Source organism: Chrysemys picta, chromosome 2 (assembly GCF_011386835.1).
Source record: "Chrysemys picta bellii isolate R12L10 chromosome 2, ASM1138683v2, whole genome shotgun sequence".
NCBI lineage: Eukaryota > Metazoa > Chordata > Testudines > Emydidae > Chrysemys > Chrysemys picta.
The window spans coordinates 193,705,305-193,732,105 of NC_088792.1; the positions used below are offsets into that span (position 1 = coordinate 193,705,305).

The 26,801-nt window shown below is 39.9% G+C and overlaps 1 protein-coding gene across 13 annotated transcripts in view; it reads left to right on the plus strand.

The window, feature by feature from the left end:
* Positions 1-1,315: 1,315 nt before the first annotated feature.
* NETO1 (neuropilin and tolloid like 1) overlaps positions 1,316-26,801 on the plus strand; it is an 88,273-nt gene continuing 62,787 nt past the window's right edge. For 6 of the 13 annotated variants that reach the window (XR_002888236.3, XR_010598807.1, XM_005281471.5 and 3 more), the window contains exons 1-4: positions 2,177-3,345; positions 10,000-10,053; positions 12,634-12,774; positions 21,594-21,842. Coding sequence is in view for 10 of the 13 variants with exons in the window: in XM_005281471.5 (XP_005281528.1) it covers positions 3,318-3,345; positions 10,000-10,053; positions 12,634-12,774; positions 21,594-21,842 (472 nt within the window). In the remaining 3 variants the exon portion in view is untranslated. Of the gene's footprint in view, positions 1,455-2,176; positions 3,346-9,999; positions 10,054-12,633; positions 12,775-21,593; positions 21,843-26,801 lie in introns of those variants that run through there. The other 7 variants (XR_010598808.1, XM_065585169.1, XM_065585171.1 and 4 more) reach the window with 3 other exon arrangements.

Below are 26,801 nucleotides of genomic sequence, written 5' to 3' on the forward strand. Positions count from 1 at the left end.
TTACTTTTTTCTCACACTTCACTGCATCCAAACCAGGTGCTATATAAACAATAATATTGTGATGGTGCTCTCAAATTAAACAGTTTCACAGATCAAGAAGCTAAGGGAGCTTTAAACCAACCACCACCTGCGTGGCAAAATAAAGAATGCATCTAGCAAGAAGGAGAATATGGAAGCTTAGCATTGTAAAATGTGACACAGCACATTTTCCCAGAACAGCAAAATCAGCTGTTTTGTGTCTACTTGTACCTTAACCTTTTGTAAGTAATTATAGCTTGAAACTTAGCCATATGGATGTCTGCATTGCCCTGCTGGAGATGCGGCCAATCTGCTTATAGTCAACCTTATTACAGTTTGTTTCCAAGCCCTCCCTTTTCAATTGCTCTACATGTTGCTTGTCTAAGAAAGCAAGACTCTGCTTATCTGCATGATGGAAGTTGATCCTCAGCTGACTCGCAAATACACCGCAGATTAGGTTCTTTTTGATTGAGGAGGGAGAGCGAGTAGAGAGTGCGAGTGTTGCCAATTTATTAAGAGTAACAACTGCCTTCTTGATTTTTGCCTCTAGTAAGATGAGTAACAGAAAAACCTAGTGAGTATCAGGCGAACAGTTTCCTTGCCAGTCTTGTTTCCTCTGTATTCCTTAATAGGAGTAGTTCGCTGCTGTGTCCTCCTCACCCAGCAGGATTTTAAAATACATAGTCAGGCAAAATGGATGGATTGATGTGCGAATCCCATCAGCCAAGATTACTTCACACTCTTCTTGTGTATGGAGCTGGAGCTGACAGACTGCATATTTAACTCTCTATGGCAGATACTTTCCTAGCTCCAGATTACACAGCAGAGGATCCACGGGACAATTGGAAAAAATGAAAGGGGAAAAGAGGATCGTTGATAAATCCAGCTGGTTTGCTGTAAAATCAAGTTTCTTGTTATCTACCTTTTGGGCTTAACAGCTATGCGATTCAATGGTGTCCTAAAGGTAACACAGAGACCTGCTTTACTAAAAAGATACGTATTTTTTTAAAGGACCCAAGTCAGTATATCACGCATCAGCACCTGATAATCTATTTACCCTGCAACGTGTGCGGCCATTTAAGGACAATTAACTCTTCACGATCACGCATTAGTCATGACACTACAGAGGTTGCATTAAAGGCTCCACAGAAAAACTGGGAGGCAACTGATTTGGGGAAATAGCCACCCACGTTCTTCTGCAAGGCTGCTCGCAAAACAGAAGTGCAAAATCAATCTTCATGGGACATTTTAGAAGCACCAGCAAATTTGCATCGGTTGGAGACATAAGGACGTTTATATTTAATTAATATTAATGATCTGTCTCCCCACTCCACTCCAAAGCCGACCCTCAGTCTGTTTAGTTATTGTGTCTCTATCTGCTTTCCCTCAAGGCAGGGGGTGAACACTTTTCTCTTTGCAGATGGCATGAGCGTGAGGTACGGAAATTAGGGGCTTTTGCTTTTTGCATTCGGTCTATTTTTCTTTTTTCTTTTGGCAGCCTGGAAAAGAGGGTTGGGGTTTTCTGTCTGACCCTGGCTATACTGTGGTCAGGACCTTCCGTCTCCAGCAGCCTGTTCATCTCCCTCTTCCTCACCCCAAGCCCAGAGGGAGAAAGGGGGAGGCGATATACGCTCTCTTTCCATGCCTCAGCTTCGTTGGTGCAGCAGGCGTGGGAGCAACAGGACCAGGGGTGGGAACACCCCATCATCCTTTCTCACTTCGGGCAAACACCGCTGTTCTTTCTCTTTTGCATTGCCCCCCGCGCCTCCCCCTTTGTTCCCTCCTCCATTTCCTCCTGCGCGGGTGTCTTGAGGGTGCCAGGGAGGAGGCAAAGGGTGCAGACTGGAGGACCCTGTGTAGAAGGAGCTGGTGTTGCTGACTTAGCCCAAGACTGCTGCGGTGGGAGCTCCCGCTGCTGGCAGGACCAGGAGCGGGGGAGGAGACTGCAGCTCCTTTCCCCCTCTTCCCTTGCGTTTACATTTCTTTCTTTCCGCCTTCCTTAGTCGTCCTCTTCTCCTCTTTATTTTCTCCTTCTCTCCCTCCTTTTCCCCAGTATTCCTCTGCCGCCTGTGTTTGGGCTGAGAGCTGGCTGGGGAGGGCGCTAAAAGAGGGGGAAGAGTGGGGGTGAAAGATTTCCCTGCCTGTCGGGGGGTTGTTTGGAAGAGGCGATCGTATCTGCAGCCGAAGGATTAACAGCTAAACTTTTATTGCAGCCTCTGTGCTGTGTGTGTAAGTAAATGGGGGAAGTCTCCGCTCAAAGAGGGAACGTATCTTGTTTCCTTTTGACAGATGCAGTTGGTGGGGTGGGGAACAATGAACATTTTCTTTAGGACATAAAGTGAAGGAAGAAAAAACTCTCCTCTCCTCCCCCCCCCCTTCAAGAATCTACAGCATCCTCCTCCCCCCAGCCGTGAAATGAATGGAAGAATCTCCGGGATTTTCTTCTGCTCTTCCTCCTGGACTATAGGAGTGAGGGGATCTCTCTCTACGTACATCCATCTCTCTATCTCTCCATCCATCTCCGGGAGGATTTGAGGCGGTGCAATGTGCTTTCAGCCGCTTGCTGCTGCTGCCTGATACCATGCAACACGCAGAGAGAGGGTTTTGCAAAAATGGATTTGTTCGATTTTAAAGGATTTCTTCTCTAATAAGGATTGCATTGCCCACAAATATGACTAAATCTCCTGTCTGGTAAATCTTCCTGCCCCCTCCCCTTTGGGCTCCCTCCCTCCACCCCTTCAGAGGAGCAAGCCCAGGGAGCTGATGACGGACCCATTAATCCTTCCTTCAATGCATCAAAAGAACCCAAAGGTCTGGGAAACGTTGGGCTTGAAATCCTACAGGAAATGCTTCGACCGGCTTTTGGTTTTGTATGAAACTGGTGATTAGGGGTGGGGGGGTTGTGCGAGCGAACCCCCTACTCATTTGCCCCTGCCTCTTTCCTGGCCCCTTTTGATGTGCTCTTTGCCAGGTGCTTGTCCTCCGGTCTCTCTCTCTCTCTCTCTCTGGCCCGTCGCCGCCAGTTATGCAGACTCCCTGTCGTACTCAGCGCCTGCTGCTTTTGATATGATTCACAGATGAGGGTGTTGATGATGATCGCTCTGGTGTGATGGGGTTGAGACGCCGGTGATTGTTTGGAGGCGAGGAGGAGAGAAAGGAAGGGCTGCTACTGCTGCTACTACCCTTCGCTGTGTGTGTGGGCTTCAATTTTCCTACTCCATCCTCTCCCCACCACTGGAAGTCCTCCCGTATCTAAATGGAATTAGTGGAGATCGAAGCCCCTTGTGTAAGGAACAGACATGATCCATGGGCGCAGTTTGTTTCACAGTAAGTATCTTTCCTGAAGCTGCTCTGCTTCGCGGGGCAACTATTTTTCCTTCCTCCAACAGCACAGGTGGAGACATTGTAGGACGGTTAAAACTGGGAGGCTCACAGCTTCAAGGCGTGGGTTTAAACTTTCTCCCCCCCTCCGCCCTCAATGCAGTATAATTGAAAGAGGTGCAAGAAAGACGTAGATATAGCCTGGCGTTTGCAGTGACACATGCACTCGTTTATTGAGTTTGTGGTGATAATAGGGAGGACTGAGTATACCTGTAATTATATAGAGAGATAGTAGCTTTCAAAGTAACCAGTGGCCGTGCAAAACTAGCCAGTAAAGGGTGCTGTAGGGACTGATAGGTATTACAGGATATACCACCTGCCACTATTTCAGTCTTGATTGAGATCTCCTTGCGTGTGGGATTTTAACCAGGGTTAACCCCGAGGCTTGGGTTTGAACCCTCAAATGACAGACCCGAGGGATCTTCAAACACGGAGCTAAATTCTGCTCTCCTCCTAAATCACATCGGCGTTAATCCAGAATAGCTCCACTGATTTCAGTGGCAGTACTCCGGATTCTCGCCGGTGTCACAGAGATCTACGTTTGGCCCATGGTAATCAAAATAATTAAACACAAATGTGGAGGATTAAAGGATAGAGTTTCAGTCACAACTCGGAGTTTACTCCCCCCCCCCCCCCCCCCCATCAGACCCTTAAATGCGATTTTCAGTGTTAGGGACGGTTTATTCTGGATGCTAGTCTATGTTCTCTATTGATTTGGGAATCATCAATGGGAAGGAATCAAAAGCCCTGGTGACTTGCTCTTGGTTCTGAATCTCTTCTAACGCTGCAGCGTTCTCCATCCAAAATCTGCTAATCTTTAGCAGGAGAGCATGTTACTCTTGTAGAGCATCGTTACGTGAATGCTGTGAGTTGCGCACTGACAACGGTACGCGTTCCGTAATAATAACCTGTCCAGATAGGAATAGTGAGGGGCGCGAGGAGATGTACTCGCTAAACAGGACCTGTGTAAAACAAACAAAAGCCTCAGTATCGAGGCCATTTGAAACACGAGTTCTTGTGTGGAAAATATCAATGGGGCCTATTGCACAGTATGACTCTGGGTGGTCCGGAAAGTGTCATTTTTCTACCCTCCCCCCAAGATAAGAGAAGGTGTGAAGGGTTGGTGGTTTAAACTGAAGCCTCTGGAACAGTACTCTGAAACAATAGCCATTGCTAAGTCGTAAAATAGCAATAATATTTTTTAGAACTTGTTTTCAAAATCCTTTACTGGGTTAGAGCTTACATGTCAAGTTACATTCTCCAGCAACTGTTATGGCCAAATGATAAACCTCTTCAAATATTGATGTATAATGGAAATATGCACAGGTCCATAATCAGAGGAGCACTAATAAGCCTAATTACAATTAGACTAGATGATGAGGAATGGGGGAAGAGGGGAGATCAACAAGAAATTAGGTGAGATCCTGATTTTTAAAAATCCCCAAACCTACATGATTGCTGATATTGTTGTCTTCCTTTCAGCAAAACTCCCTGACTAGCAGTTTTGCCTGAGTAAAGATTGCAGGATCAGGCTCTTCTTTTGGCTTAAAAAAATATGGGAAATATTGTATTTGTCCTGCAATAAGAGGTGGGGAAAAGGGGAAGGAATCAGTTTATTGCAAAATATTGTGTTTGTAATCCAGTAAATTTAACCCATTGACAGATAAGCATATTCATCTTGAGAAGTTTCTCCACTGGTTAACATTCTTCTGCTTGACAGAAATATATTATTGAGTCTTTGCCTTGAAGTTTTAAGGGGTATGTTTCCATAATTCTTTAAGCACTGAAGAAAGAAGTGGGTTTTGTGGCAATCTAAGTATTTTTTGTGATGTTGGCTTTAAAGCCCCCAATCCAAATTACTCTACTAAAAGTAAAGGGAACAAGTATTTCACTTGAACAGTACAGCTGTGTTGGATACAGTATATCAGGATTAAGCAGAGTCTCCTTAAGTTTTTCTTGTTTTTTATTATATTTTATTCCAAGTTTATTCTTTACTGTTTATTGTCAATACCATCATGCCAAGTTGTAAGCATAGCTCTCCATTTTGGAGCAATGTAGGTAAGTGAATTAAAAAGCATTGTTTCTAGTGGTTAGAACTGAAAGCTGGGATTTAAGTGACCTGGGTTCTCCACTCATCTTTGCTACAACGTCACTGGGACCTGGGACCCTTCACCTGGCTTCTCTGTGCCTCAGTTCCTACATCTGTAGAGCGGGGATGTTAATATTTAAGTGTGTTGAGGTCCTCCAATAGAAGGTGCTATATAAGGATAAGGTGGTGTTTGTTAATTTTCTAATAAGCAGTGTCTTCTGAGAGAGCTAAAAGGTTTACTAGTTTAGGGGGTTGGGTGAAGAGCATACTCCCTCTCCATTGACTTATCAATGATTCCCATTCTCTTTGCAGAGCATAGGTCTTTCAAATGCTATTTTATTCACATTTAGAAAATGCGCAGCTCCAGAGTCTCAAAATATATACACTTAGAATTAAAATAGTAATAAATACATAACTTATAAACTGTCGCAGCAGAAAAGACATTTACACATGTGCCATTCAACCCTCACCCTCAGGCAATATGTGATCTTCGCTCCAGGAAAGCCAGGGGAAACAGGGACACCCTATAGCATGACCTGGACTTCACCAAATCTGGGTTCTGGCAGATAGAGGGAGGGAAATATTAAGGAGTTGGGTCCCCTCACATCAATACCCTGCTAGCAGATTCCTCCCATTTTATCCATGGACCTATTGGCTTGAGTACCTTAGATTGCAATTGCCATGGATTCATGAGGACAGAAAGAGCCTTTGCAGTTAGCTTCATATTGTAAGTCTAAACCAACATCTTACACTATCCATAAATTAGCTGGCAACCAATGGAGATGTGCTTCCTGCATGGAACACAGCTTTAGTGAATGAGCAGCTGCATTTCACACTAGCTTCACATTCTGAGGTGTTTGAACATGTAGTTCATGTACAACATGTTGCAGTAAGGCCATGGATGACTGGAGAGATCCATATCTGAAAAGCTGCAATTTTCTTGCTAAATTAAGAATGCTTTACACCATTTGCAACTTCTACCTGAATATCCAGTAGCAACTGGGGATCCAACAAGACAGTTGTACTGGATAAGTAATGGTGGATATGCCCCCAGTGCATTGTGTTTTTCATCAGTTCAGTCTTTCTTTGTTTGAGACTAAACTTTGCCACAAACCTCTGCAAGGCTCGGGTCGGAAGACCTAGAAATACAGGTCTGGGTGTCATCAGGATACTGAAAGCACCACAGACTATATTTTCTCTCCAACTGTCCTAATGGTTTCATTTACACATTGAGCACAAAATGTGACAAAACAGTGTGGAACTCTGTATAAAAGGGTTATTGATGTAGATGGCAATTTCCCAGTGTTATCAGGACAAAAAGGAAGGAAGCTATTCAAAAGCAATCTTATTTAGGTTTACTGTGACCCATGAATATATCAAAACATTCTCATGGTCAGCAGTATCAATGACAGCTGATAGATCTAAAATGATCAGGATGAATACTCAATCTTCATTAATAACCAGGAGACAAACCTGTGCAGTCTTTGTATGATGCCCAGGCTGAAAAAAGGGAAGAAGGAGAATCTGGGGAACTACAGACGGGTCAGCCTCACCTCAGTCCCTGGAAAAATCATGGAGCGGGTCCTCAAGGAATCCATTTTGAAGCACTTGGAGGAGAGGAAGGTGATCAGGAACAGTCAATGAGGATTCACCAGGGGCAAGTCATGCCTTACTAACCCAGTTGCCTTCTATGATGAGATGACTGGCTCTGTGGGTATGAGGAAAGTGGTGGACATGATATATCTTGACTTTAGCAAAGCTTTTGATATGGTCTTCCACAGTATTCTTGCCAGTAAGTTAAAGTATGGATTGGATAAATAGGCTAAAACATGGATAGAAAACTTGCTAGATCTTCGGGCTCAATGGGTAGTGATCAACGGCTTGATGTCTAGTTGGCTGCCACTATCAAGCGGAGTGCCACAGGGGTCTGTCCTGGGGCCAGTTGTGTTCAACATCTTCATTAATAATCTAGATGATGGGATGAATTGCACCCTCAGCAAGTTCACAGATGACACTAAGCTGGGGGAAGAGGTAGATTCGCTCCGGACCCTGTCCCTACACTCCAGTGTCCTAGACAAATTGGAGGATTGGGCCAAAAGAAATCTGATGAGGTTCAACAAGGAGAAGTGCAGAGTCCTGCACTTAGGATGGAAGAATTCCATGCAGTGCTAAAGTCTGGGGACTGAGTGGCTAAGTGATAGTTCTGCAGAAAAGGACCTGGGGATTACAGTGGATGAGAAGCTGGATATGTTGCCAAGAAGGCTAACGGCTTATTGGGCTGCATTAGTAGGAGCGTTTCCAGCAGATCGAGGGAAGTGATTATTCCCCTCTATTCCGCACTGGTGAGGACACATCTGGAGTATTGTCCAGTTTTGGGGCCCCCAACTACAGAAGGGATGTGGACAAATTGGAGAGAGTCCAGGAAAGGGCAACAGAAATGATTAGGGGGCTGGGGCACATGACTTATGAGGAAAGGCTGAGGGAACTGGGCTTATTTAGTCTGCAGAAGAGAACAGTGAGGGGGGATTTGATAGCAGCCTTCAACTATCTGAAGGGGGGTTCCAAGAAGGATGAGCTAGGCCAGGAATTGGCAACCTTTGGCATGTGGCCCGCCAGGGTAAACACTCTGGTGGGCCGGGCCAGTTTGTTTACCTGCCACGTCCGCAGGTTTGGCAGATTGCGGCTCCCACTGGCCAAGGTTCACCGCTCCAGGCTAATGGGGGCGGCGGGAAGCGGCGGCCAGCATAACCCTCGGCCTGCGCCATTTCTCGCCGCCCCCATCGGCCTGGGACGGTGACCCGTGGCCAGTGGGAGCTGCGATCAGCTGAACCTGTGGATGCAGCAGGTAAACAAACTGGCCTGGCCCTCCAGGGTGCTTATCCTGGCGAGCAGCGTGCCAAAGGTTGACGATCCCTGAGCTACGCTGTTCTCAGTGTTGGCAGATAACAGAACAAGGAGCAATAGTCTCAAGTTGCAGTTGGGGAAGTCTAGGTTGGATATTAGGAAAAACTATTTCACTAGGAGAGTGGGAAAGCACTGGAATGGGTTACCTGGGGAAGTGGTGGAATCTCTATTCTTCGAGGTGTTTAAGGCCAGGCTCAACAAAGCCCTGGCTGCGATGATTGATTTAGTTGGGATTGGTCCTGCTTTGAGCAGGGGGTTGGACTAGATGACCTCCTGAGGGCTCTTCCAACCCTAATCTTCTATGATTCTATGAATACCGAATGGACTAGGGTGGAAAAGACCTGAGCATAACAGGTACTGCTGAAGCTGTTCTCTACTCTGTTGTAGAGTCACGATCCCCCTCCACCCCCCCCCCCCCCCCCGATGATCCGAGACAAGGTGATAACTGTAGCAACGGTCAATATCAAGAGATGATTTCTTCAGCAAAGGTCTAACAATCACCTTTAAAGAAACTGTCCCCTTGCTTTTCTGAAGAGAGAAAGAGAGACAGTGTTTCTGATAATGGCCACAGTATCTCCTTACTAGCCTTCTCCAGTCTAAAGTGCCATGAATTTAACTCCTAGTCTGCAACTTCCAGAAACTCAGGAAGTATCAGCAGCTTGAACTGAAGCAAAAAAGACTTAGTTGGTTTTCACCAGATTTGATCCGCCACTATGGATGCAGATATTTTGGTCCAGATTCAGCTAATTGTATCAGCAAAAGAAGTTGCAAATTGTCACAGCAAGAAACAATTGCCTCAGTAAGAAAATTCAAATAAACCAGATCTACCATTTCCCCCCTCCCCCCTCCCCCCACACACACTCAGAACAGTTCCTGTAAGTGGGACTTACGGATGCTTTTGGTCGTGATGTGAAAAAAAGATTTCTGCTTCTTGCACAACCACATTAGTTTTCAAAAGTTCTTTATGCATGGCTGGCCTTAGGGAAAATGGCACGCAGTGGGACCTTGTCTTTTGGCATCCCCAGGCCCTGATACCTCCCCATTGCATTGAGCTCCCTTCCGTGGCCTCACACCCCAGGCTGCCCCATTCCTTGCCTCTTGACCACAGTGCCCCGGGCAGTCATCAATGTTGTCCACCGTTAGGCCAAACTTGTCTATGCCACAACAAAGCAGATTTGAAATGAGACTTGTGCAACAACCCTTTATAGCAGTCTTTCTTCTCACTGTGTTTGTAGCAGTCACTTGCCTTTTTATTGAATCGCAAAACATGAACATACAAAAAAAAGTAAATATTGGCAGTCCAGTGTCTTATTTGAAGATTGAAAAGGGAGGGTGGGGAGAAGGAGGGGGAACCCAAATGTTGGGAAATGTCTTTTAAACTACATATTTAATCTTTACCTAGACACTTTTATCAGGATAAATACACTTTTATACTTTTAAATTGCAAATAGACATATTATTAAAATAATGTTGTAATGCCACCACAAAACAGTCTGTTTTTGTACTGTGGATATCTTTAAATTGTATTATCTTGAGATAGATTGTTCCAGTTGCTTTAATTGCAGGCAGTAACCTCATGTTGTACCCAATATATTTTTGTCTTTCAGTTGTAGCAAGTCTAATCATCCTACATCTGTCTGGGGCAACAAAAAAAGGAACAGGTATGTTATGTTATTTATGGTGTATAGTCTCAATTTCTGGATACCTGTTTAGATATTTAAATATTTCATAGTGTACTCGTATGTATTTTTTGCATCAATAAAGTGAACTGATGAAAATTCAAATAAAAATTATTTTATAAATTTGCAGATTGCAAGAGCAGGCACAGGGTCATCTAATGCTATGGGAGGTTATTCTGAGTAAGGTCGATTAATCATAGTTAACTCACGCGATTAACTCAAAAAAATTTATCACAATTAAAAAAAATGTTTTTCTACATTTTTCAAATATTTTTATGCTGAATACAAAGTGTACCAGTACTCACTTTATGTTATCAGAGGGATAGCTGTGTTAGTCTGTATCCACAAAAACACAAATCAGACATCAGGAATAGTAACCTACAAAAGCAAGTAGGAGAACACTTCAATCTCCCTGGACTCTCAATAGCAGATTTAAAAGTAGCCATCCTTCAACAAAAAAACTTCAAAAACAGACTTCAAAGAGAAACTGCAGAGCTACAATTCATTTGCAAATTTAACACCATTAATTTGGGCTTGACTAGGGATTGGGAGTGGCTGGCTCTCACTACAAAAGCAATTTTCCCTCTTAGTATTGACACCTCCTCATCAATTATTGGGAGTGGACCACATCCATCCTGACTGAATTGGCCTTGTCAATACTGATTCTCCACTTGTAAGGTAACTCCCTTCTCTTCATGTGCCAGTGTATTTATGCCTGTATCTGTAATTTTCACTACATGCATCTGAAGAAGTGGGCTTTTTACCCACAAAAGCTTATGCCCAAATAAATCTGTTAGTCTTTAAGGTGCCACTTTATATTATGTTCATTACAAATATTTGCTCTGTAAAAATGATAAACAAAAGAAATAATATTTTTCAATTCATCTCATACAAATACTGTAGTGCAATCTCTTTATCATGAAAGTGCAATTTACAAAGGTAGATTTGTTTGTTTGTTACTGCACTCAAAAGCAAAAATATGTAAAACTTTAGAGCCTGCAAGTCCACTCGGTCCTACTTCTTGTTCAGCCAATTGCTCAGACAAACAAATTTGTTTACATTTTCAGGAGATAATTCTGCCCACTTCTTGTTTACAATCTCACCTGAAAATGAGAACAGATGTTTGCATGGCACTCTTATAGCAGGCATTGCAAGGTATTTACGTGCCAGATATGCTAAACTTTTGTATGCCTCTTCATGCTTTAGCCACCATTCCAGAGGACATGCTTCCATGCTGATAGTGCTTGTTTAAAAAAATTAATGTGTTAATTAAATTTGTGACTGTACTCCTTGAGGGAGAATTGTACGTCTCCTTCTCTGTGTTTTACCTACATTCTGCCATATATTTCATGTTATAGCAGTCTCGGATGATGACTCAGCACATGTTCATTTTAAGAACACTTTCACTGCAGATTTGACAAAACTCAAAGAAGGTACCAATGTGAGATTTCTAAAGATCTAAGAATCTGAAGTGTCTTCCAAAATCTGATCAGGATGGGGTGTGAAGCATGCTTTCAGAAGTCTTAAAAGAGCAACACTCCATTGCAGAAACTACAAAACCCAAACCACCAAAAAAGAAAATCAACCTTCTGCTGATGGCATCTGACTGAGATGATGGAAAATGAACATGCGTTGGTCTGCACTGCTTTGGATAGTTATTAAGCAGAACCCATCATCAGTATGGACACATGTCCTCTGGAATGGTGGTTGAAGTATGAAGGGACATGTGAATTGTTAGCGCATCTGGCATGGAAATATCTTGCAACACCAGCTACAACAGTGCCATGTGAACACCTGTTCTCATTTTCAGGAGACAGCAGAAACAAGAAGTGGGCAGCATTATCTAGGGTGACCAGATGTCCTGATTTTATAGGGACAGTTCTGATATTTGGGACTTTTTCTTATAAAGGCACCTATTACTCCCCCACCCCGTCCCGATTTTTCACATTTGCTATCTGGTCACCCTAGCATTATCTCCTGCAAATGTAATCAAACTTGTTTGTCTGAGTGATTGGCTGAACAAGAAGTAGGTCTGAGTGGACTTGTTGGCTCTAAAGTTTTACATTGTTTTATTTCTGAATGCAGTTATTTCTTGTACATAATTCTACATTCGTAAGTTCAACTTTCATGATAGAGATATTGCACTACTGTACTTGTATTAGATGAATTGAAAATACTATTTCTTTTATTTTTACAGTGCAAATATTTATAATAAAAAATAAAGTGATCACTGTACACTTTGCATTATGTGTTTGTAATTGAAATCAATATATTTGAAAATGTGGAAAACATCCAAAATATTTATATAAATAGTATTCTATTATTGTTTAAGAATGCAATTCATCATGATTAATTTTTTTAATTGTTTGACAGCCTAGTAAGGACTATCCATTCAAGCCCTGGAGCCCAACCCTGTTCCCACTGACGTCAATGGTCAAACTCCCATTGGCTTCAATGTAAGCAGGTTTAGGCCCTTAATAGGAACTTATTACCTTAAATAGTTTATAAGTGTACTAAATACTTTGTGTGATGTGATTCTCCCTCCCCCCCCCCCATTTTAAGCAGAAAAGCAAACCACTTCAGAAGGGCAGAAACCAGTGCAGTGTGGAACTTGGACAAAATATGCAGAAGGAGGCATCTTCACTTCTCCCAATTACCCCAACAAGTATCCTCCTGACAGAGAGTGCATCTACATTATAGAAGGTGACCAGCAAGTGACTCCCATTCTTCTGAGATTAACTGGGTTTTTCACAAATAATGTCTTTCATCTCATATATGTCTGGGAATTTGTGTGATAATTCTAAACATTGGAAAATATGTTTGATAGTTTAGTCAATTGGGAGAAAAGATTTAGAGAAGCAATTCCTTGACATCTTAAATGATTGCTTTGTGGGAAAGGTACTTGTAGTGCGCACAAGTGAAGTCTTGACTAAATCTGAAGCAACACACGGTTATCTATGGATAACTCACTAGCAAATAATGACTACAATGCAATTATGTAAACTCACTTGGGGAACTGACTGTATCTAAAATCAGTACCATAACATTAAAAGACACTAGAATAAAAAGAAATTAAAATCCTTTGACTCATCATGGAAGCTTCTTAAACATGCAATAACTGAATCATGGAAGGTATACATAAAAAGGGTAGCAAGAAGGCAAGATTCAAAACCAACCCAATGCAGCTGAACAAAAAAGTATGTGTGTGAAAGGAGCTTATTCAACCCAAACAGGTGCCTGTAATTAAAAAAGAATTAATAATAAAAGTAAAGTGATTCCAATAAAAAGGATTATACGCTATGGCAGGTAACATGGGATTTAGAAGAATGAATAGCCAAAGATATCAAAACAGCTAAGAAATTATGTAAGTTCATTACAAGCAGGAAGTTTCAAAGAAAGCAATTAAGGGCATTACACACAAGCTACATGAATTCTTTCCTTTGCAGCAAAGATACTTGAAAAGATGAGGTCTGGGGAAGGTAATAAAGATTGAGGTACTGTCCGTTTACAGGTGGGTGCAGGAACAAACTGATAAGTCATAAGGATCAGTTTCATGTAAGAATTGAGAAGGCAATCAAGATGCTACAGTCCTATGACTATCTAGATATATAGAAACATTAGATAAGAATGAAGTAACTGAGGGCCAGATATATAAATCTACTTAAATGCAGATAGGTATCTAATGGGATTTTGAAAACCACCTAGGATACCACTGATTTCAATGGGGTTAGGCACCTGTCTGCATATTTAGGCACCTACGTACTTTAAAAATTTTGGCCCAGAGATGCTAATAGTATGCTATCTTATAAAAATCTGCTACCATACTAGGAGACTGAAGGGCAGCAAATGTTGTATCAATCTTTTTATTTTTGAAAAATAAGTGAGACAAGGTGTGGGAGGTAATATCTTTTATTGGCCCAACTCCTGTTGGTGCAAGAGACAAGCTTTCATAGAACTCTTCTTAAACCAGGTGGTAGAGAGGATCTTGAGAGCGCCAGACTACTGAGCTTTACTTTACCAGGTAAATTTATTAAAACAAGAATTAGAGAGAATTATAAAATGCCAAGATGAATATGATATGGGGACAAACAAGCATGACGTCTATAAAGGAAAACTGGGCTTCTCGAATCAACTAGAATTCTTCCTGCTCAAGAATCTGTTAAGGAAACTAAGCAGTCATGAAGTAACAGGTTAAGTTCTGTCATAGATTAGAAATTGGCTAAGAGAAAAACAAAAGTAGGTCAGTTTTGAAAATGTAAAAGATTATTTCACTTCTTTCAGTTACTGTGATACTTATGCTCCTAGAATCTGAGCTTCTTGCATACATTAAGGTATGCATCCTCACAACATCCTTTTGAGGTTTCTTATCCCCATTGGACTGGAGATGAATGGAGGCACAGTGCCATTTCTCAAATTTACAGAGGAAGCTTGTGGAAGAGGTGAGACCAAAGCTCTCATCTGGTGCCTTACCACAAGACTATCTTTTCTCTGAACAATGGGGTACCCAAAGGATCGGCCATTATTATTTGAATATATTTACAAATTATCTGGAAAATGGGAGTGGACAGTACTGAGACAAAATATGCAGTTTACATAAAATGATTTAGGACAGTCAAAACTGCAGAAGCATGTGGAATTTGAGAAGCATGTAACTAAGATAGGCAAATAGGTTGCAAGATGCAGATGAAGTTCTATGTTGACAGATACAGTGCAATGTACAGTGTAAGGAATAATTTTGAATTCATACACATTACTGGGTTCTAAATTAGATGTAGCTAACTAACAAAACAAAGCACAAACCTAGGTGTCCTTGTATACAGCACACTTAAGTTATCTCCTTAATGCACAACTGCTGTTTGTTTGTTTAAAAACAAACAAAAAACCTGAATATTAGGATGTACATGGAACGAGATGGGGGGAAAAATTGCTGAGGCCTTCTGATGACATTATGGAATATGATAGTAAGCTCTCCCCTTCAATGCTGTGCTCAGTCCTGGTCTCGCTCTTTCTCTTGGTCTTAAAAATAAATAAAGAGGTAGGACAAGAACAAGTCAAATGGTGGGCACCACAATGAGTAGAGGAGTGGTAAGATTTCCATAATAAGAGAAACTGAAAAAAATTGTAATTGCTTAGAGAAGAGACAAATAAATGGGGACAGGATAGCACTCTATAAAATAATGGCACAGAAAAAGTAAATTGTGTTCCTTTTTTACTCTTTCTACAAGACATAAGCATGACAGTCAATGAAACTGAAAGAATACTTTTAAATATCATATTACTCCTTGTCACAAGATGTTGAGGGTTTTCAAAACAAAGATTAGACATTGATATGGATAAGAACATTTAAAGTTACATACAGTATATATTAGAGACAGGTGTGGGTGAGGTAATATCTTTTAATTTTGTCTTTCTAATATCCTGGGACCAATATGGTTACAAAAACACTGCATATAAGGGGGACGTGTTTTGTTTTAAATGAACGAATGGCTGGTAAATTTGGTAATGCCATTTAACCCACATCGTGCAGATGACACGGTCTATTCTGTGGAAATCTCTCTAAAGTTTACAAATAGGACGTAGTAATGTAGAATTCCCATACAAGATCCATCTAATTTGGTATCTTGTCTTCAACAGCAGCAACTACCAGAAACTTCAGACAACAGTGCTAGAATCCCTATAATGAATAGTAAGGAATAAAGTGCACGTAGGAGAAGGTTCAAGCTAATCTCTATCTCTGTGGATGATTTATGCCTTTGTATTCAAAGCCCTTATGTGCCTTATACATTGTTATCCTATCTGATGTAACTTGTGACAATGAGTTTCATAGAAAAATATTTTTAAAAGTATTCTTTCAATTCCAATATAATAATATAATAAAGAATACATAAAAATATAATAGGCCAATAAAAACAATAGCACAAATCCTGAAGTCTCTACTGAGGCAAAATTGCCACTGACTTTAATGGGACTGAGTAAAAGCTTCAGAATTTGTCCTGTTGTACTGAAATGGTATTTCATTTTGCTATAAAATAGAGTTTCAAAATACTGTAGCTCATCTTAAATGTATGCCACTCTTTTAGCATTTTAAAATTGCTTTGATAAAGAATAGGTGTCCACAATAGGTGCCAATAGTAACTAAATGGGGGAGGGAGGGGGAGTCTGTTAGACAGTTCTTTAATCTAGCCTTCAAAGATGTAACAACATCCAACAGCTGGAAGCTGAAGCCACACAAATTTAGACTCTTAAAATAATTACATCTTATTTCTAGTCAGGGTAATTAACCATTGGAACAACTAGGGATGTGGTGGTTTCTCCATCACTAGAAATCTTGATTTAAAGTTTGAATGTTTTCTAAAAGAGATTATGGGCTCGATGCAGGAATTTCTGCATGAAGTTCTATGACTTGTGTTAAATATATTCTGAGAATGACACAGCCAAACGTTATACAATATATTTCAACTTTTGTGCTAGAAGTGTAGAATATTACTTGTGTATTTAGATCACTTCAATAATTCTCTAATTAAATGTGTATTTATAAATATAAGGAGGAAGTGCCTGGAATCATTTTTATGAACTTGAGAAGAGTTGTCAATTAAATCTTCCAATATATATTTGGGTGTTAATATTGCCTGCATGTTTCATTTATTATCAATAGAAAATTAATGGTAGATCTGTTGGAGGCCATCCATGCTTTCCCAAAGATTATTAACTTTCTTGTATACTCTTTCTTTATATATAAATGGTGTAGGGCTGTCATATTTCACTATACTAAAAACAGTCTGCTTGAGTAACAACATAAGTGCATTTACATAGTATATTTCATGGAGCTTCATGTTTTCATAATTTAATTTCCAAAAAAAATAAAGGATCTGAACAACTGGAGATACCAAGGATTAAGCAAATCCATTAGTCCTGCAGCAATTCACATTTCTGAGGGGTAGATGTTTAGATCATTGTCTCATTTCCAGACAATCTGCTAAATTAAACAGATTTTTTTTCTTAACTTTAGTTGTCAGTTACACAGACTTACAGCTGCTCAGAATTAAAACCTTAATTGTGTGTGTTTTGCTGCAACTGTTAGAACTAGTTAGCAACCAATGTCTTTTTTTCCCCAGCAAATGTAAAATCTAAAGACAGCACTTGTGTACGCTAATTAAATTAAAGAGATGACAAGACATGCAAGCATTTTAAGCAGTCTTTCCATGGTATTAAAAGTCTCAGAAGAAAGATAATTAGAAGCTTAATAAAGAAGATTTTTAAGATTTGATGAGACACCAGCAGTGTTTTTACTCCCATCTTTTGCCTACACTGTAACTATAGGCAAAATTCCTATGGCCATCAGTGGACTTTACACATGACTGGGAATTCCAAGATTGACCCTTCCAGTAACTAGTACGTTTTCCTGTACATTGTGAGGGAAAGTATCATCTAATAGTTGTGATGGGTCTGTTTGAGAGCAGAAACTGTGTTGCTGTGCAGTAAGCTAGGGCACAGAAAGGGCTTCCTAGAAAACCTGCTTGCTATAAGCAAAAAGGAAGTTTTGTAGAAATCATACTCTTGTGTTTGCCCTTCAGTATTTAACCAGAAGTAATGATTTGAGCTGTGGCTTTTTCAATCATCCAGAGCTATTTTCAGGAACATTTGGATCACTTTGTTGTTCAGATGGGATGTAGTCAGCCTGAAACTTTGATCTTTAACTCTAAGCACAGTATCCAAAAAAGGCGATGCATTTAAAAGCAAAATATAATACGGTCTGAAACAGTTAAGGGCCAAATTGTTCTTGACCTTTGTGTGGCTGGACAGGAGAATGGGACCCCTTCCTAACTTGGCATACCCCCTGCAAGAATTAGGGATAATCAGAGTCCTTACAGTTTGGGGTCCACAATGTGCTGCATCCCAAATAGAGAAGGCGAGGGTGAAATCTCTGTCCTCCTCTGTACTGGGCTATCTCGTAGGCTGGGCATAATAGGAATAGTAGATGTTCCATCCTTACAGCAGCCAGTGCATGTTCTGTACACAGGAGAATTCAGCGTGAACACAATGCCTCCCTGAACAAGCCAGGAGGCAATGGGGCCCTGCGCAACCTCTATTCAGAGCTACATACTCAGATAGACAAAACAGTCTAGACTCGGTTTAAAAATAAATAGAAGGAGAGGAAAATAAACAGTAGCAATATTCAAATCCTAAAACCAATATTGATATAAGATTCAGAATGCTGTTGTACAGAGTGAACTAAATGTTGGACTCCTGAGTCAAGCAGAGCTCCCACTGACGCCACTGGGAGTTTTAAAGGAGTCAGGACTGCAGGTCTGATTCTCAGTTACCTTTTACACCACTTTGGCAGTGTAATTTACTTATCAATGACAAAGCGGTATAAAAAGGTCTTGGTGTAAGTCAGAATCCTCCCTGCAGTTTCTCTCACAATACGTTTAATAATCCTTGGAAATCAAACAATGTTTGGTCAAGCATTTGTTTGACTATGAATCATCACTGGCAAGATTTCTCGTAGGATGTATTGGCGTGATGGAGAAAGAGTTTTCTAACATAGGCAGTTTAATTAAAAACAAACAATACATGAAATTAATGTCATGCTCCCAGAAACAAAAGCGGAAGGCCCACATAGAGCCAGATCCTTGTCTTCGGGGGCACTGCCGATTAAGGAAATGTGGCCATGCATGCAGAAGCTCTGTGAAACATGAATAAAGGTGTCAGAACCTGGCCCTACCTGAACTAACAATTCATTGTCTGTTTTTTAAACAAGTTGCAAGAAGTTTAATAGAATTACATATGAATAACATGGATAAAAGATGTTGTTCGAGTTATCAGTGACCATTTTTATTGTGATTTAAAGGCACACCGTCAACTGAAAAATGCCAGGGCCTGATCCTGCAGTCCATAAATGAATTGAGAGTTGGTCTCTAAATATCTCCTTAAATCCAACATTAACATGTAAAATATGGTCCCAATTTTTCAAAGTGCTGATTCCTCTCAGCTGCTCTAGCATAACAGTTAGTTAACAAATATTGATATAAAACCTACCTTATGTGAAGTCAATGGTAAAAAAAGTCTAAACAAAATTAATCAATGATATTTTCAAGTTATTCTGTTCATCACTATAATTGAAAAGATCTTTGTCTTTGACCTTATTCATAATAGATTAATAAAACTTTCTTTACAAACAATAGATTAAAACATGATTTTGTTTCAATTTTATAGTCTTTGTCATATTCAGATTTTCATTCCCAGGATCTGTGAACGCGGTTCATTTCTAGGTAAAGATATAGGTCTGCTCCTGTTGTTTACTGCACAGGGGTAATAGGCTGAAAAAAGTGTGCGTGAGTGTATCTATAATTAATAGTTTCCTGATTGTAAATGTCAAATTTGAGGATAGGTAAGTTTTTTCAATTTTAAATAATTTCACAGTAAACATGAAGCACATTTTTAGATGAAAAATTTACGTTAGTATATTTCACCATAAAGAATATTTCTCCTTAAATAACTCTAACCTACATATGAACTTTTTTCTCAGATTCTCATATAATTAAGTTCTCATACATTGTGCTATATTTTTTCCTATAGCTGTGCCTCTCCTTTATGAATAGAATAATATCTCAAATCACAAGTGATTCTTATTGAATATTGTTCCTTAGTATGTAGTAATTGTAATTAGCCTGCTTTCTGAAGTGAGTAGTGAGTCTTTCTCAAAAGCTCTCCTTTTTAAATGACTAAAAAGTTGTGTGTTTTTTAGGTTTTGTTTGTGAAACTGTTTTCTAACATTTTCTTGTCACTCCACCATGAACCCGTCCCGTGGATAAAGGGGTGAAAGATACACCAGGATCAGAATCCTGTCTGTACACCTCTACCCCAGTATAACGCTGTCCTCAGGAGCCAAAAAATCTTACTGCGTTATAGGTGAAACCGTGTTATATCGTACTTGCTTTGATCCACTGGAGTGCGCAGCCCCGCCCCCCCAGAGTGCTGCTTTACTGCGTTATATCTGAATTCGTGTTATATTGGGTCGCGTTATATCGGGGTAGAGGTGTATTTAGTTTCCATACTCAAAATATGCACTAGGCCCAGAATTTGGCTCTAAAGTTCTGATTGTAAAAAGCATGCAAATATCCTTTGGACTTCAATGAGAGTTGTATGTGTAGAATCCAGGACATGACCTAATAAGAGGAACTTAATAAAATTGTCTCAGAAAATGTCTGATAGTAGAGGGTTCTCTAATCTAACAGAGGCATAGCAAGATCCAGTAGTTGGAAATCAAAGCTGGAGAAATTCAAATTGAAAACAAGGCACACATTTTTAACTGTAAGGGTAATTAACAATTGGGAAAACTCAACTAAATGGATTCTCCATTACTTGCAATCTTTGATTTTAAAAAGTCTTTCTAAGAGAGATGCTGTAGTTCAACCACAATCTATTGGACTTCATGTGCAAATTACTGGGTGAAATTCTCTTGTCTTTGTTTTACAGGAGGTCAGACTAGATCAGGAGTCGGCAACGTTTGGCACGCAGCTCACCAGGGTAAGCACCCTGCTGACGCGTCAGGTTCGGCCGATCGCGGCCCCCACTGGCCGCGGTTTGCTGTCCCGGGCCAATGAGGGAGTCGAGAAACCGCGGCCAGCATATCCCTCACCCGCGCCGCTTCTCGCCGCCCCCATTGGCCCGGGACGGCGAACCGCGGCGAGTGGGAGCCGCGATCGGCCGAACCTGCCCCATCAGCAGGTAAATAAACTGGCCCAGCCCACCAGGGTGCTTACCCTGGCAAGACGCACGCCAAACGTTGCTGACCCCTGGACTAGATGATCACAATGATCCGTACTGGCCATAAAAAGCTATGAATTTAGTATCTCTTTAATACTTTGATTAAGTGACCATTTTAAAGTATCTTCAAGGTTTCCAGTAGCATATTGTTTAAGGTAACTAATTTTCTTGCTCTTTGGGTGGTTTCATAAATGATGTTTCTCTGTATTTAAGGTTATGTTTCAAATAAGATGGTAAAATTATTTAAGGCCAAATTTTGTTGTAGGATTTATACACAGGCCTCTCATTGACTTCAGCGCATCTGGGGACAGAATTTGTCTTTAGTTTATACTCTAGTTCTGGAAAAGGAATTCCTCATCTTCATAAGCACTGAAAAAATAAGTAGATCTTCCTTAAGTTGTCTGAAGAGACATTTTCACCCATTAATTGAATTCCTTCAGAACTTCTCTGTGAACGAACTATTGCCAAGTCATAATTTGCTTTTCTACATAGATGGTTTTCTTAGCTTACTTAAGAAATAGTGTTGGAAATGCTTTTTCAAAGGAAAAGAATAGGCATGTAAATTAATGTTGTGAAATGTAGTTAGGCTATTGAAGATGTCATAATTTTCAGAAACTGACCAGAACCATTGATTTAGAAATAAAAAGGTAATAGTTTATAGAAAAACTAGAATGTATAAATTTATCAAAATTCTGAAAGTAAAAAATTAGCAATTTTTAACTGCACAAATTTTGTTTTCTTTCCCCCTCTAGCTGCCCCTCGACAATGTATTGAGCTACACTTTGATGAAAAATATTCTGTAGAGCCTTCTTGGGAGTGTAAATTTGATCACATTGAAGTGCGAGATGGACCTTTTGGCTTTTCCCCAATCATTGGACGTTTCTGTGGACAGCAAAATCCACCTATGATAAAATCTAGTGGCAGATTCCTGTGGATTAAATTTTTTGCTGATGGTGAGCTGGAATCTATGGGTTTTTCCGCTCGATATAATTTCACACCTGGTGAGTACAAAGCGTTACACTTTTGGCAAAAGGCTTGATTTTTACAGCTTGCTTTGGTGGTAATGTAGAATTGTGACACACTTCAATATTTTTAACGGGAATATATTTTAATTTCAAAGAAAATATATTTTTTTATTTAAACTCCTGATGCCCAGTTTGTTTATCCATCTTGCACAACACACCCAGCTTTTTTCACAAAGGTTATTTTTCAGTACATTTTTTATGATAGCTAGACATCTTGAGCAGAAGGACTTGTGTAATTGTAAAACACATTGTTTTCAACAGAATTCTATTATAGGAAATCATTTAAAATCCTTTATCAGGAAGTATACGGTTTATATTTGATTGTTACGCTGTTTTGTTTTTCCTTCGAAGTGATCAGCAATAAAAAGTATTTTAATTTAAAAAAAGGAATTCTCAGAAAATTACATCACTGCTTTTTTACTTTGCTTTATTGGAGAGGGACTACCCTATACCTCTGCTTATTAGGGGAGATAACTGGCAAACTGCTGCTTGCATTCCAGAAGGAAGTTTAAGATCCAAAGAATAATGTGTTCAGCTAAGTGTTCCAGCGAAAGATGTTTCCAAATCTCATTTGCAGTTGTACAATTACACTTTCTTTGTCAATTTGTCTGTTTAATTTATTAGAGTAAAATAAAGATTTCTAGTCATGCTTCCAGTTAAATGTTGCCTCAGATCATTACAATAAAAAAAATTATTTATTTTATTTTTGGCTTCAGTAGCACTGCACTGCAGTCTTTAGGATTTCATGGCATTCTATAGGGTTTCTGACATATGGAGCAATGACTCATATTTTAGTATAGTTTGATCAGAGAGGTTGTACTTGTAATTATTTATGTAATTTTGTCAATTATGTAACCAATGTTTCAGTTAAATTGTATTGGGTGCAGCAATATTCTTTTAGAACATGAGCAAAATCAGTCAGACACAAATCCTGCTTGCTTCCTTATTCCAGTGGTACCATAGAAGTTAATAGGACTACCTGTGTGTAACTAAAGCAAGCAGGAGTTAACCTCAAAGGGCTCTACACAGCTTTATTTATCTGAAACAAGTACAAGAGATAACATACAATTAACTGGGTTTCAACTACATATTAAGCGGAAGGATATTGTCTCTTGAAGGGGAAAATGTACCTACAGGACATGAATTTCACATACACAATAGAAGGACTACTTATTGATGTCTGTGGGAAATTCTTCAGTAAGCTGGTGGGCGTATATAGCCATTTGTTTGTTTTTCTATAAACAATTGTGAATGGACAGAACAATATTCCTTTGAAATTTTACTGAAGAGCCACATGTGCTTCTCTCTTAAAAATTGGATTAGCTGTGATCTGTCAGTAACAGAGGCTATGTGGACTTCTAGCATATTCCCTCACCTCCCTGCTTCAGAAAAAGTACTTAATTCTAGATCTCCATATCCCTCATCTTTCAAAGGAGCTATGGTGCTTTGGTTGAAAGGGATGGTGTTAGCACAATCCACAACTTATTCCATCTAAAAACTTCCCAACTGAAAAAAAAAAAAAAAAAAAACTATTTCAGGTACCATTCTATTCCTCATTCCTCTTCCACTGGTGTGAGTTTTTTTCTGACTAAAAATCAATGCCAGTAAATTGCTGTAGCAGCATAAATTACTCCAGACTTCAGGTGGAATAGCTCTTTTTTGATAGCCTTCTATATGAGCACTTGGAAAAAATAAGCGAGTCTAGGAATACAGGCCATAAATAAAAGTATAATTCATCTGGACACAATTCAGAATAGTGTTGTCGTCTTCCTTACCTTTGATTTGTGTATTTTGAAGGTCAGGGATAGTTAGATCCATAGTCAGTTATAACTTAAAAGAGTGGGATGTAGGGGTTCCCACTCCGGTCTTCCTAGATGAAGATGAAGCTACATCTTTGAATGTATATACTGTGTGTGTGTGTGTGTGTGTGTGTGTGTGTGTGTGTGTGTGTGTGTGTGTGTAAATCAGATCTACCTCATGTTTTTAGCTGGGGGACTGGGACTGAGGAGGGGAAGCAGAGAGAAGCTCATCAGCAACACAGGAGAAGTAGGGTTGAGGATTATAGGTCTTCTATTACCAACTTGGAGAGGTGATTAGGGTGTGATAATACTATGCAACAGGGCTGGCTTCCATGAAAGGTGATTTTTTTTCTCCTTTTCCCCACTTCCGATGTTTGTGTGTGAGGGATCAGAGCTGGATTTCTCAAGATCTGTAGCCTGAATGTGTGGGTGGGGCATAGGGAGAGGCAATTGGCAGCTCGGCCATAAAGACTGACAACCCTAGGGGGGTGTTAAAGAGGAGCAAAGGGAGGAGTGGCTGGCTCATGTGCCTCTGTAAATTGCACATCTGAGCCTCTAATGTCACTTAATTAATTGGCCTCTCAGAGTTGGTAAGACAACTCCCACCTGTTTATGCTCTCTGTATGTGTGTATATATATATATCCTCAATATATGTTCCATTCTATATGCATCCGAAGAAGTGGGCTGTAGTCCACGAAAGCTTATGCTCTAATAAATTTGTTAGTCTCTAAGGTGCCACAAGTACTCCTGTTCTTCTTTTTGCGGATACAGACTAACACGGCTGAAACCTGTCTAATGTCACTGAAATTATACTCTTCCTGTGCCATAACTGTCTCTGATAGTCACTTTTTTTTTTTTTTTACAAAGTAAGGATCAAGGGAAAACTGACAACAAGGCTTGCAAACAAATCAGCAGAAAACAAAGAGATTTAAACAGAGGGACACTTGGAAAACATTGATACATAAAGAGATGTCAGGATTATAATGGACAGCAAATGAGATTGGAGCTTGCATTGTGGTTTGGTGGAAAATGCAATAGATGCAATCAGAGCTTTCAGTGCAGAGGTTTCACGTGATAATGGGAGACTAAAATTCCTCTTTGCCTCTGGATTGCCTCAAGAATGCTGCATTCAGTGCTGGGCATCTCAGTACCAAAACAATGCAGACAAATTTGAGGGGCATTTAGAGAACTAAAACAAAGGTGATTATAATGTAGGGACTGATTTATAAAGAAAGATTGAAAGAAGGAAATGTGTTTAATTTGGCTAAATAATGAAAACACAACTGATTATAATTACTTGAAAGTTGTATGCATGAGGAGGGAGAGGAATTGTTTAGGTTGTCTAAAGGGTGTGTAACCAGGCCAAAAGGGATTAAGTTAAGAAAAGAGAAATAGGGCTGAATATCAGGACAAACAAACTTCCTAATGGTAAAATCTATTAGTCTGGGGAAATTATAGAAGCCCCATTAGTTGAGATATTTTAAATCTAGGTTGGATGAAGTACTAGAAAGGAAATGATATAGAACAATCCTGGCGGAGGAATGGATTAATAATTTACTAGTATTGGACCTTTTCTGTCTCCCACTTCTTTGATTCAAGAGAGAGAGAGCTGCCCAGGAGGTATTTGGAAACCTAAATTTTTGCACACAGACTCTGCTGTAGCTGTTTAATGTAAAGGTTCCAGTGCAAACTTCAGAGGACTCTTGTGGATTTTATTCATTAACAGTTTTTGCTTTTTTCTTCTTTTTTTTTGTGGGGAGAGGGTGGTCTGGCATCTTGTGACAAATGATACCATTGTCATACTATTTAAATGGAACTGTAGCTATTTTCTTCTAATTAGTACTCTGAAATTACAAGTATAATGTAAAGCTTTCAGCATGAATAAACTCAGAAATAAGCACACTGCAAATATGATGGTACACACAGACCTGCCTGTCTATTTCTCACTACTAACTGAGAGAACTCTTTCAAATTACTGCATTTTGCAAATAAATCTTTTCTAAGAAATAGTAGAAAAGCAAAATGTGGATTAATGAAGTCATATGTACAAACTCCTAGTTTATTTCTTTGTTTTTTACTTTTGAAATTTCAGATATTTGGGCTGAAAAAAAAGTTACACCGCTTTTCTGTTAAATGTTTTATGACTAAATACTTGAGATAACAGAATGCAAGGTGGTTATACAAATGTTGAAGCATTTTGAGACATGTAAGATATATATTTTTAAATAAATGTACTCATTGCCCACTCTTTCAATTTTATTTTTTAATTCTCTAGCTGTTTTAGTTTAGGCCTACATGGAGCTCTGTGAATCTGTGGAGTTCTTCCAAATTCACAAACCAGTGTTTTCACTCTTTTTTAATTTTTTTGTTTGTTTGTTTGCAAAATGTTCATGAAAACTGAATGATAAATGTTGTACTCAATTTTTAGAGCCCTGAGTATGTTGAAGCTGCTATTGTCTGGAAAGGTGTCTCAACTTGTGCATATGTTTTTGGTGTCTCAACTTGTGCATATGCAAGGGAGGGTCACCCTGTACAGACTACCCGCTGATTTCCTAAAGGGTGGTATTTTAACATGGTCAGACAATCACTGACTCCTCCCATCTATGGCTCCCGTTGTACCGTCAAAGCCTTTTCCTTCTTCCATATAGTGTACCTTTTCTGAAATTCTCTCTCATCTATCCTCTGTGTTTGGTTACATCACACAGACCCATTCTCCATCCCGACCTTGGAGCTGCTGTGGCTATGCACCAGGTGTGCACACATGCACTTCTTTGGACTCATCTTGTTTAGAAAACCTTATTACATTACATTAAGACACATTAATAGCATGATGTTAACTGACTTATCGTTGTCTACAAGGAACAATTAGTTAGCTAACATCTAACATTGTTATAAAACAATGCAATTTCCTAGTATAGACAAAGCCTCTATGAGATCTGCAGCCTTCCTGATGCTATAATATAGTTAATTTCACCAACCTAACCTTCCAACATCTCCGCAGTTTCTTGCCCAGCTCCTCTCCGCCTCCCCCACTCTCCCCCCCCCAAGTATGGAATTATGGTTCTCACACTGTTCTCTAGGCCAAGGCTAAATACATTGTGGCAGTGACTACAGCGCTAAGACAAGCTCCAGCAA